The 13,143-nt window shown below is 47.8% G+C and overlaps 1 protein-coding gene across 5 annotated transcripts in view; it reads left to right on the forward strand.

The window, feature by feature from the left end:
• The window catches only part of WWOX (WW domain containing oxidoreductase), a 983,070-nt gene that overhangs the window by 243,615 nt on the left and 726,312 nt on the right, over positions 1-13,143 (forward strand). For all 5 annotated transcript variants that reach the window (XM_003998263.6, XM_045045963.1, XM_045045964.1 and 2 more), the window contains exon 6: positions 8,404-8,492. In XM_003998263.6, coding sequence (XP_003998312.1) covers positions 8,404-8,492 — 89 coding nt within the window. The remainder of the gene's footprint in view (positions 1-8,403; positions 8,493-13,143) is intronic.

Consider the following 13,143-nt stretch of genomic DNA (forward strand, 5'->3'; position numbering starts at 1 on the left):
GGATATTGATGAATTATTAAACCAGTTTAGTTAGGTCTGTATTGTAGTTGAGTGAATAATGCCATGTCAATAATATGCTCAGCACCAGTGTCTCTTGCTGTTGTAAATGTGACAACTCCTATTTAAGGCTTCAGAACATAAAATCAGGACTGAGGGTATGTAAAGTGGAAGGGTGAGAGACATCAGCATAATGCAATTAAGGCCCATTGGATTAGAATTTGCAGGATGCCATTAGCAATAAGCTCTGAATGTAGATTATTGCCTTGGTTACATTTTCTCCTCCAGCAATAGGCTTCTCTTATAAATTCTAAATGCATAAAATAAATGGGATATAAAATAGACACAAATAAGAATATATCGATGATGTTAATTTCTTTATAGCTTCTCGGTGTTCCATGGTGACGACTTTGGCGACAGGGGTGCAGTGCAGTGTGGTTTCCAGCAAGGGCGTGAGCTTTGGAACTGTCCATATCTCAGCTGGAAATCTGGGTCTGTGTCTCACTAGCTGTGCCGCTTTCAACCTTTATCAGCCTCTGTTTTCTGGTCTGTAAAATGGGGGAATGATACACACTCTAAAAGATTCTTCACGTTACTATTAAATGAAAAATGTCAGGCATACCATAGATGCTCCTTATTTTTTTGGATTTTATAATTAATGAATATATATAAATTAGATTTTTTTTTTTAAGGGAAACACAGAAATTAACTCTTCTATGAGTGTAAGAAATGGGTAGTAAGCACATGCCCATCAGATCCACACAGATCGGCATCTTCAAGTGAAGATACACAGTAGCTAATTGCCCCTAAATAGTAAATCTCGTATCTGCCATTGCATGTGATGAGTCTCCACTGATGAGGGAGATTTCCCTCTGGGTGTACCAGAGGCTCGGCTCCCTGTGCCCACTTAGCACATCTGGGTTTCTCCATCCTTCCACCTCCAACACCTGTCCTGGGTACTCCTCCTCTTGGCCAACGCAGAGGTAGTGTCCTCAAATACACAATGAAGAGCTGTCTCACCTGCTGCTTCCCTATGATTGTGTCAAAGGTGTGTGTGTCAAGCTGAGTGGAAGAAGCAAGGGTCACATACTAGATGAGACCATTCTGAAGTATACTTAGTTGATTTCACTGCGCACGCTCCATAATGCCCAATGGGTCTTGGTTCCCATGCCAAATACTCTGGGTTCACTACAAGGAGAAGTCAGATAATGGGGCAAACACGTTGATATACTCCCAGCTAATTCATAGGCCTTTATGACTAATGATGTTTTAAACATTTTTTTATGTTTATTTTGAGAGAAGGAGAGAGAGTGAGCACAGGTCAGGTAAGGGCAGAGAGAAGGAGAGACAGAATCCCAAGCAGGCTCTGCACCATGAGTGCAGAGGCTGGTGCGGGGCTCGAACTCACAAACCGTGAGATCATGACCTGAGCCGAGATCAAGAGTCAGACGATTAACCGACTGATCCACTTAGGTGTCCCAATGATGACTTTTAAGTAAAAGTTTCTTTTTGTAAGTATGCTTGGCCACTTGAATTATGTGTAAACATTTTTAAAAGGCTTATTGCCATGAGCTATTATTACCTTTTTTGTTCTTCCATTGGTTGTAAGTAAATTATGGGTGATATCTTTCCTCTTACATGTTGCAATGATGGGGGGAAGAAGAAAAGAAGTAAAGGAAGTGGAATCCGTGAAATATACATTTATTTTAGAGGCAGAGTTAGTGAATGAATGAATGAATGGATTCATGCTTGTGAATGTTGTTGCTGTTAATGTTGACCAATGGATTTGGTGGTTTCCTGGTGTTGGCCTTGATTTGAGGGCCTCTGGGGAGTAACAGGGCTGAGGGGGAGAGGGGACAGGTGGGTCGCATGGGCATTTTGGAGTATAGAACAGTGATTAAAACCATGGCTTGGTGTGAACTTGTTTCTGGCACTGTTATCTGGGTCAAGTTGCTCAAGAGCTTTCTGAACTTCAGTTTCTACATCTATGAAATGGTGGTGGGTGAAAACTGCCCACATTGGGTTGGGGATAGGTAGGGATGGGGGTGCTGTGGGTCAAGGACTCATATGACCAACATTCTGAGATCCCTCTTGTTGGCCTGTTATGTCCCATTCAGTCCTTTCAGTGAAGAATGAAGCGATTTGGTGCCGATGGTGGTGGGAGTGACGATGGTTATAATGATGGTGATGATGGTAGTGATCATGGTGACCGCAGTGATGATAATGGTGAAAATGACAACAAAAACAGTCACAATAAGGACATTCATTGCTAACAGTTATAGAATACATGTCCAGTAATTGGGTACCATTCCAAGTGCTTTACATACATTACCTCGTTTCCTGATAAGGTAGGTGCTATCATGATTTCCATTTCATAGAGGCATAAATGGGAGATGTAACTTACGTATCTGGTCAGCGCTAGACCCGGAATTCAGACCCAGGCAGTAAAGCTGGAGTCCGTGGCCTTCACCAGCACCTTTTAGGTTCACACCAATCATTGAATTTGGAAACTGGGTTATCATGGCCTCAGGGGGATTCAGTGAGTCCCTTTCCTCCTGTTTCGGGGTCCTGTATGATCCTCCATTGCAGAATTGCTATTCAGACTCTCTCAGAGATGCTTATATTAATTTTATGAAATACAGAAGGGAGACCACAATTACTCATGTACTTTATTATTTTTTTTAAGTTTATTTATTTATTTTGAGAGAGAGAGAGAGAGAGAGAGCGCGCGCGCACGCAAGCATGAGCAGGGAAAGGGCAGAAAGAGAGGAGGAGAGAGAGACTCCCACGCAGGCTCCACACTGTCAGCACAGAGCCCAGTGCGGGGCTTGAACTCATGAACCGTGAGACCATGACCTGAGCCAGAATCAAGAGTTGGACGCTCAACTGACTGAGCCACCCAGGCACCCCTAATATACTTTACTATTGAAAACCAGTGGGTACCACGTTTGAGCAGTGGCCCTCCAAGTAATGGTTGTAGTAGTTATTATATATGTGCCCCAGGCCTTATATATACAGCGTATCTCATCTTTACTCTAATCACACAAGGCCAATGCCTATTTTCAAACAAGGCACTGGAGCCTGAGAGCATTTCAAGGAGCAGCTCCGAAGTCACTCTGCCAGTGCTGTGGTCACGCCGGGCTGGGGCTCCAGGTCAGCCTGGCTCTGCTGTCTCTGCTGTCTCTGCTGTGGATGACGTTTCCCCACTTGTCCGTTTAAATACCGCATGATCTCCGTATGGTTCCTTTGGTTTCAGGCGGTATGACATCTGAGTCACACTTGGCTGATTTATAGTCATAAAGTGATATGAGAGATCACTCTTGCATAACAACAGCACACAATCCCTTTGGCTCGGCACTCACAGACTCTCGAATCACTCAGACCCACTGTGCAACTCAAAAAAGGATAGACCAAGGGCACTTGGCCTATTGAGGGTGTCAGTGAACTGTGCCACCAGCAAATGTCCTTGGGTCCCAGGGAAATGGAGGAAGAGCATGTGGGGTGCTTAATTACTGCGTCTTTCTGGCTGAGCCTGGGGGGTCAGGAGCAGGTGGGCTTCTCAGCTACTTAGAAGTTGCCTGATGCTTCATGTGTGGATGCCACCTGTGCGGTTCTGTTTTTAAAATGATGGGTACCAGCATCTGTATACATAATTTAAAATAAATTTACATTCTCATTCTGCCTGAGATGAGAAGATTGTGTACTGGTGCGATTAGAGAGAAGAGTAAGGATTTCGGGAAGGGTTGAGAGAGGCATTTTATACCATTTTAAGACTCAAAGCTCTCAATATGAAGTTCTTCCTGTTAAGCAGTGCTGGGCGGGTGAATGGGTGGTTGGGTGGATGGATAGATGGATGGATCTATCTATCCAGATGGCTGGGAAGAAGGGAGGGACCTATGGAAGGCTAGCAGTTCATTTTAGAGTTGGTGGAATTAGGGAGGTTGTTTTTTGTTTGTCCATATCCATCTGTCTTTTCTGAATTTTTTCTGTAATTAATGAAAGTAGGACGTGGGAAGTGGGAAGTGAAATAACCCTGGAGAGGGCAAAGTCATTAAATGTGTGTTAGTCACTACCGGTTTTCGTTCCATATTTCCATTTCTTCCATATGTATATTTCTCTGTGTGCTCTTGGGCACATGGAAGGTTGCACCTTCTGAAGCTAAGTGTAGCCCACATGACTTGCTCTGCCAATAAAATATGAGCAGAAGTGACATCTGTACTGCTGGGTAGAGGTCTCTAAAACCCGTTCCGTGTGCAGTTTGTCCCATTCTCTTTCCCACGCTGTAGAAGCAAGTGATGTTGCAGAAGGTGGAGGCCCCATCTGCCTGGGATGGGCATGAAGTATGGGCGAGTGGGAATCCTCGGCTGTTTAAAGACATTGAGGCTTGGGAGCTGTTCCGTAAGGATAGTGAAGTGCATCCTGATTGATCCGAAGCCACTTGTGTGAACCATCCTAAGGGACTTGGGCCGTATTTCATTGGCCATTCTAAGCTACAAAGGGGTTTTAAGCTGGGGCTTTGTATATGTGCATGTTTTGCCAATCCAAAGAGCAGACTGAGGCCAAACAAGGCCTCGGGTTTTTATGTTCTAGATGGCGTTTGCTAATTTAACACCTCTTAATAAAAAAAAAACAACAACAAAACCCACCGGTTCCTTAGTGGTGGTGGAACAGTTCTGTGTCTTGAATGTGGTGATTGTTACATGAATCTATACAGAGAAGCAAGTGTCATAGAATTATTCACCAAGATATTCCCAATAAAAGAAAGTGAGTGCATCCCCAAACTGGTGAAATCCTGGTGATGTCTGTGCTGTAATGAACTGTGTCGTGCCACGGTCGGTTTTCCGGTTGTACCCGTGTACTATAGACGTGGCTAAGACGGCCCCATTGGGGGTGCTGGGAGATGGCTATGTGGGCACTCTTGGTGCTATTTTTGCCGCGTCTTGTCAGTCCGTAGGTATTTCCAAGTCAAAGTTAACAACAACAACAACAGAAAGTTCACGAGTTAAACCAAGAACGTGAATTGTGGTCAGTCCCAGGTTCACGTCCAGACTTGGCAGAAAGCTCGCCTTGGCAGATGGAGCCTCTTGCCTCACCTAACAATCAGCAGCTTATGCCTCAGAAATGGGTTCTGTTTGCGGTGTCTCAGCCCCTGCCTTCCCCGTTAGAGCATGTCCCCGGAAAAACATTTCTATAACGTTGCTAGGTTTGTTGGACAATCAGAAGAGGAACCCCCCCACCCCCCACCCCCCACACAAACACATCCACCCTCCCTAATTCTACAAGATGTGTTTTCTCTTCCCTGAACTTACAGGATTGCCTGCAGTTTGTCTGCATTTCTCAGGGTCAGTAGCAGAAACCGGAAACCTGATGCCGGGGGCAGGAGAATTACCTGAGTAATAGTGCGTGGACTTGAATCACTGTCCCCAGGAGCCTAGTAACCCACAGCCTGTGGATTAGTCTGTTGAACTACTCGATGGCTTGTGACCCCTTGTTCCCTCTGGGTGTGTATGTTCTGATTTTGTTCTTATTGGTAGTGGCAGCTCTGTACTTTATTTTAGAGTGGAGGTTGGTGGGGGGGACCAAAAGATAACTCACCAGTTGTAAGTTACACACACAGAAGGGTATACTGGCCCACTCGGCTGAACCATCATTTTTGTTGGGATATTGCTTTAGGGTCACCACCTGGGAATGTTTCCCCTGTTGTATGAAGGAAATATTTATATGCATTTTTATGATATGTTGCCTGCACATCCCTTGGGGTGTCCCTAAGGGGCTTGGCTGAGAGGAACAGTGTCCTTCCTCACCACCCCTTCCCCAACAAAATGAATATCTGACTTTCCTCTTGTGATACATTCAGAGTTGTCTAAGATTCTAAGTGAATGTTCTAAATGGTGAGGCTGGAGCCAGAGGGGTTCGGATGAGGTGAAAGGCCACTGTATCTGCTAACTGTTAATGTCAAATTGGGTGGCCCAGCATCTATGAAGCATAAGAACCTATGGGGAATAAAAGTTAGCCATTGTCAGGCTTGGTTCTCCCAAGAGATTTTAGTCATCAGACACACCAGCTGTGTAGACAGAAAGCGAGCGGGGTTTTTCTCCTGGCCAGGAGGCCCAAGCTGTCCACAGGGTACAGCCTCACTCATATGCGCTCATTTGTGCCACTGGCGCTTTCCTTGTCTGTAGAACGAGGGGTGTGGCCTCAATCACTGTGGATCCCCCAGCCCCACTATTCTCTAATCTTAGGAAACTTTTTGTGTAATGTTTATCTATTTTTGAGGGGGCGGTGGATGTGGGGCTCGAACTCACAAAACGCGAGACCATGACCTGAGCTGAATTGAGTCGAACACCCAACCGACTGAGCCTCTCTGGCACCCCAGTGATCTTAGGAGACTCTTAACACCCACGCGTTGGCACCTTCCCTCTTCCTGGCTCAGGTCAAATGCTTGCCCTCCTCCTTCCCAAATCGGCATGTTTGTGCCTCTGCCACTGTTGTCCCAGGAAGGTACATCTACGTCGGCCAGCTTGCTTTCGCTGCCTGTGTGCTTTTGGGTTTGGGGACGTCATCTAATCACCGTACACCCCTCTCCCTAAAACTGGGCTCTGTGAGTACACATGACCTGGATCCTCCAGGATGTCACAGCGAGCTGGTCCCACGCGGTCTTCATGAGCGTCATTTCATCCACCACGCTGCACTGGAGTGCACCCGCACCACCGTTCGTCACAGACTCGCATCAGGGAAGGAATTTGGCACGGCAGACGTCTTCTCTCCTTCTCATAAAGTTTATTAAATCCCTTCTGTCTTCCAAGCTGGATGTTAGGTGCTTTATACTTCTCACAAGTCGGTGAGAAGGTAGTTAATGTTCACCTTTTACAAATGAGGAAACTGACCCTCAGGAATATTAAATGGCCCCAAGTCAGTTGGCCTCCCGGCTTCCCGTGCCTGATGCTTATTGTTCGAGGCTGGGTTACAGCCCAGGACTTAGGCGGCCAAGATCAATGGGCACAGATACGCTAAGCACCTCAGCACAGATTGTGTCTCTCCCTGATAAGATGGCTGAGGTGGAGGACGTTCTCCACTGTGCCATCGCATCCCCATTCATAGCATCGGAAGTAGCTTGTTACGCTACTAGTCTCACTGTCACTAGCAGCATAGTCTAGACCAGAACTCCCAGGCTCACCGTTTGTTTCCTGGGACTTTCCTTACCTGAACGAGCAGGTGGCCCCTACATTCTTGGCTGTGCATCCTTTGGAGGAGATAGGTCTAACAAGTGATAGTATTTAGGGGTGCCTGGGTGGCACAGCCAGTTAAACATCTGACTCTTGGTTGTGACTCAGGTCATTATCTCACGGTTCACAAGTTCGAGCCCCACGTCGGGATCCATGTGACGGTGTGGAGCCTTCTTGGGATTCTCTCTCTTCCCCTCACCCCCTCAAAAATAAATAAACTATGAAAAAAGAAGTGGTTATATTTAATCTCATACGCTGCAGCCCAGCCAGACTCACAAGTGGGGAGTGCCCCATAAACACTGGGGAAGGCTGAGAGGCAACCCTGAGCTTTCCAGAAATGTGTTAGGATGCTGTCTAGTGGAGCACGATTGCTTCAAATCCTGAGGCTCCAGGCCTTCTAGTCTCCGGCAAAGAGGGAACGAGGGCTTCGGCGTCAGACTGTGGTGAACCCTTGCCCCCCACCTTTGTGAGCTCTGTGATCTCTTACAAGGGGCCACATGTAAAACGGGGAGAGTGTAACCCACTCTGTTGTTCCAGGGAAGAAACGAGATGATGCAAGGAAACGCCCGGTGCAGAGTCCGCCCTGGAGAGACAGCAGCCACTCTTATTATCTGCATGCGCCCACCCAGCTGTAGTTTTCTGGGTTGCTAAACCAGAGGGCTCTTCGGGACCTGGGTCACTCAGGGTCCACTGGAATAAATGAGTTTTGCCTGCTTTTGTATTTTCTAGAAATGAATCGTCTTTAGTTTCTGATGCAGGCTCGATGGAATCATTCCAGAGCCCCGATGGCAGCTTTTGAGATTAAAATGTCATCTACTGAATTCTTGCACGAGCCAGGCTTTGTCGTGGCGTTCCCCTATTTTCATAGTTTTTTTTTTTTTAGGACACAGATGGAGAGGAGATGTGTGAGCCTGAAGACCCTTTGGAGCGTCTTCTGTGCGCTGAGTGAAACAGCACAATCCCCAGCCTGTGGTTTTAGCGGATTCCCAGCCTCACATCCTCCCAAACTTGGCAGTAAAAGCCCTGTTCTTCCATTCATTCCGATGATTTATATTCTCTCTGGGCGTCTAATATTAAACAGGGGAATTCCGACATGTTCCATAACACATTTACTGTAACTTGATACCATGAACTAAACTTGCTGTTATTTATCATTTCTTTTTATTTTCTCTCATTCCAGCACAAAGCCAAGGTAGAAGCAATGACCCTGGACCTCGCTCTGCTCCGTAGCGTGCAGCATTTTGCTCAAGCGTTCAAGGCCAAGAATGTGTGAGTGTTTCAGTGGAGGGTTATAGATCATAATATCTTGCTATTGTAATGTCTTTATCAGATGAACACAATTGGGAGAACGCAAGCACAAGGCTGTTGTGTTGTCTTGGCATCCAGACGGCGGGCTCATTTATATTGGCCCCGTTAGGGTGTCCCATATTTTCTTGACTTCTTGAGTCACCCTCATTATGAGATGTGCCTTCAGTTTAATAACAGCTCCCCCCCAATAAAAATGGAAAGACACTGTTGAAGCACTAGTTAAAGTGGCTAATAAAAGCCAGCCGATTGTATGATGCATCCTGATTACAGACATTTTGGCAGTGTGTCTCGGGATCGAGGAAAAGCGTGTTTTAATTGCATCCGGGAACGAGTAGCCTCAGTTACCCAGTACCGCAAGGGGGCCGAGAATCGAGAGCGTGAGAAGGTTCCACCGTATCCGCGTGTGCAGTGAGCTTACGTGGCGTGCGAACGTGGCTCCGACACATGGACTCACGTCGTGAGAAGCTCGCTCCTTCCCCTCCTTCTTGTTTATAGTCTTTCAACACGCCCGAAGGAGGAAGCCTTAGCTCAGGGCTGGCGAGCATTCATGCCCCCACATGCCGGCCTCCCTTTCTATCAGAGACACAGCGGCCCTCAGACCCAGAGCCGGGGAAAGCAATGGAGGCTAGCTCAGTTTTAATTACGATATTTTGTTCCCAAGGGTTTATTTTTATGGTTCCCTCACATGGAGGGCCACCAGTAGTGGTTTCTCGTTTGACACAGTGGTTTAAATTTCATTAAAAAAATAACTGCATTTAATTTTTTTTTTTTTTAGTGCATTGATTTGGACACGAGGGTTAAGTTAATGACAGTTTACATAGTGCCAAGGGTACGATAGTTCCACAAGTGGCCCCAGAATGACCAAATTTGGAGAAGGCTGACAAATGACCCGTTGTCTTTGGGTTAGGCTCTGGTGGGAAGCAGTCAGTGGTTTTCTAGTTCTCCAAGCAGATGACGGTTGTAGGCGGAGGCATTTGAAAGCAGATATTCCAAAGGTGCTGGCCCGTGGCCAGCCCCTGTTGAGTCTGCCTCAGTTTCTCACTCTGCTCTTTCACACTGCCAGGAAGTCTGTTCTCCCAAGCCCTTTCGGGAGCTGGCAAGTGGCCTGAGTCCTTGAGGCTGACACACAGAGTCGGAGTTGGTGGCGGAGTGGCTCCATCCCCGTAAATGCAGGCCCCGCACTCACAGAACGGCTGGGTAACGTCCCCACCGAGCCTGCAGACCTGGCTGAGTCTGCCGTGCCTGTTCTGTGCCCTATTTGGCAGTTGCTGGCTGCTGGCCCTCGCTGGTGTTTTCCGGAGGACGTCAGGTCCGGTGTGCCCCAGTCCCTTTTAAGACGATTGCTCATGTCTACCTCCTCCACTCATGTCTCCACTTGCTTGTTCACTTAACACACATTCAGTGAGTGCCTCCAGGGCCCCGGCCCCTCTTCTGGGCTCTGGGAAGGCAGCGGGGGCCGTGAGAAGCCCACTTCACCTCAGATGAGCCGTAAACCTCAGGTGCCAGCAAGCAGTTTCGTTGCTGAATGGCTAACTCCTCAACCTGTTACTTCTGTGGTTGTTTGCAAGGATAGCAGTAGTCCCAGCAGCAACAGGGAGCAGTAGCCACTCATTTATCGAGCATGCGTTGTGGGCCACGTGTCAAGAACCTTCCTGCGCATTTTCTCCCTGACCGCTGGCTCCTAGTCTGTTACACGGACGAGGGGAGCATGACTGGACGCGAAAGGCTGGTTAAGGGGGGCCCGCGGCTGGGAAGCAGGAGGGGCGGAGGGCCCCTGCGGCCGTCACTCTGGGCCTCCCCTCACACACCGCACGGTCCTGTCTTCTGCTTGACTTGTGGTGGAAACTGAGATCAGAGGCGGGGAGTGGCTCTCGCAGGGTCACTTGGCGGGTCAGGTGCAGCCGTGGGACTTCCGTCCGCTTCTGTCACGCTGTCCCTGACACGGAGAGGCTCTGGCAGAGGCTCGCACAGGCTGCCTCCCTCGGCTTCCTCGTTGGATGCGAGCGGTGCTGAGGCACGCCAACTGTTACATAATGGGACCGCCGTCCAAGTCCTAACAGGACCGTCAGTTAAAGTAGTTCAGACATCCTCATGTTCAGCTGCCTTTTGTAGTCCCCCCGCCCTCGGATGCACCTCTTTTGCCCTAATCCCAGATTTTGGCAAATGGCTGAATTTTTGTCCTTCTGGGTTCAGAAACGAAGGCGATTTTCCTGTTTAGCAAAACCCGGTACCGCAAACCTCTTTTTATATGTCTCTCGAGATGCAGTCTTTCACACGGCTTAGAGCAATATTGTGGTGGCGAAAATATGCATAAAAAAGTGAGTGATTTTACTTTTGAAACACCGCCAGGGCGAAGTCTCTCCTGGAAAGGCAGATGACAGCTTGGTACTTACAGGGCTTTAGATTCCGAGCGCTGTCAGAAGTGAATTTAAGTACTGGTGACTAGGCTGCCAAAAAACACGTGTAGCCTCCTCCTTCTCATCACCGCCCATCTTCAGACATTAAAATCTCCTTGTGTGTAAAACATAATGACAAGTGAAAGAAAGGCTGCCGGTTCAGAACCAGCCTCTTCTTGGCGCCGTTGGACCGAGCAGAGGAAAAAACCCTCGCGTCGCAATTCCGTTGGACACCCCCATCTACCGTAACGTTTTCAGGCGCTTGGGCACACCAGCAACACGGTCAGGCTCCTTGCTCCCATGCGAGTTCCCCCCGGATCCTGCTCCAGCTCACGCGAGCTTCCCCGCCCCGGGAGAGGTAGTGTATTGTGCAACCCAATGCAGAGAAAGCTAGAAACAGATGCTCAGCCGAACCGCTGGTGAAAGATGCGGTCCGTCGTCCTGCAGGTCCGCCCTCCCTCTGCCTTCGACCAGGAGATATGGATTCAGCCTCCTCCGGGATCTCTGCGGAGATCTGCTTCTTTGCAGGGGTGGGGGTGGGTGAGGGGTGGAGATGGTGGTGGGAGGCACTCTTAGAATGAGCGCTACTGATGATTATATACAATCATAGCTGCTAGTCGGCTTGTTGATTATTCTGCGCAAGGCAAGGCGCTAAGCACCTACACGTGTATTCTCTCTTTACTACAACCCTAGGCATTAGTTACCTTTGTCTGTAGTTTACGAATGGAAAGGCTCCAGCCTTTCACAGAGAGGTTAGATCAGGTTTCCAGCTGCAGCCAGTGGTGGATCCGCAGTGTGAGCCCAAGTGTGTCTGAATCCACAACTCTCCTTCTTGGTATGTCTCATGCCTCACTCAGTCCCACCTTTTAGTACGGATTCCTGTACTGGGATGTATCTGAGTAAGAAGTTGCTCCAAAAGCTAGCAGCTTAAAACCATTAAAACCAAGAAACATTTTTATTTTCTCTCTTTCTTTTTTTTTAAAAAATGTTTTTAAAATGTCTTACTTGTTTTTGAGAGATAGAGCATGAGCCAGGGTGGGGCAGAAAGAGAGGGAGACACAGAATGCAAAGGGGGCTCCAGGCTCTGAGCTGTCAGCACAGAGCCCGACACAGGGCTGGTGGGTGAACCGAGAGATCATGACCTGAGCTGAAGTCGAACACTCAACCGAATGAGCCACCCAGGCGACCAATCTATTCTCTCTCTTTCGGTTTGTTTAGATCAGTTGTTTGTTCAAACTATGTGAATGCACTTTATAGGTTTCCCTTCAAAAAAACCTTCTTTTAATTAATGCAACTTACTTGGTTAAGGGACAGGGTTGTCCTCTAGAGTTTTCTGTGTTCTTTACGTCAGTGACTACATCCCTGTGGTGCCATTTATCGTGTTCTTTTGTTCTTTTGTCTCCCAAGTTTCTTGTGAAGTGTAGGTAACTCTAGTGGCTTGGTCCGGTGCCTCTTTAATTCTGGGGCAAGAGTGCTGCATAGGGACAGCATAGTCTACCATGGAGAGGACAGACATGGCTACTTGCCAACGCCAGCTTTCCTGGGCTCAGCACGCCCTGACCGCTCCGTTCCTCTGCTCACCTCCATTTGCATTCATTCCTTCTGTTATTCTTTACTCAGTCTTCTGGGTGGTCAGGCCCGGAATCCTCCTCCTGCTTCCAGACAGTTCTCCCCAGAGTTAGTGGTGGTGGTGGTCGGCCAGTGTGTCTCAGGTCGAATTATGTTGGGCATTACTGGAAAGTTCCAAGCCAAAGCCTGTGGTAAGTCCCAACCAAACTGAATTTTGAAGGAAATTTTGTTTAAGCTGCAATCCTGGAAAGCAGCCAGGCTCCACACCGCCTGGCAGGCAGAGGCATCCGTCAGAGTACGAAGAGCTGGGACCTTTACTAATCATTCAGACCCAATATTGGCATTTTCTGGAATGAGCTCTGCCACGATAGTTGGTTGTTTGTGCTGCTGTGACGCATTTTCATTCTTAGTTTCTAGCTGCTTGGCTTACTGAAAAGTGCGTATTTTCACCAGCTGCTGGACCTCGGAGCTCCGTAGGTTTTTTCTGTTTTTTGTTTTTTGTTTTTCACAAGATATTATAACGTCTGAGTTCCACATACTCCTGAAATAATGGACACCTCGATTCCAATCCTGAAATCTTAAGAGTTACTAATGGCACCTAATCTAGGAAATTCTTGGCTGGGATCCCAGGCACCAATCAGCTCTTA

The sequence above is a fragment of the Felis catus genome, chromosome E2 (assembly GCF_018350175.1).
Source record: "Felis catus isolate Fca126 chromosome E2, F.catus_Fca126_mat1.0, whole genome shotgun sequence".
Taxonomy (NCBI): domain Eukaryota; kingdom Metazoa; phylum Chordata; class Mammalia; order Carnivora; family Felidae; genus Felis; species Felis catus.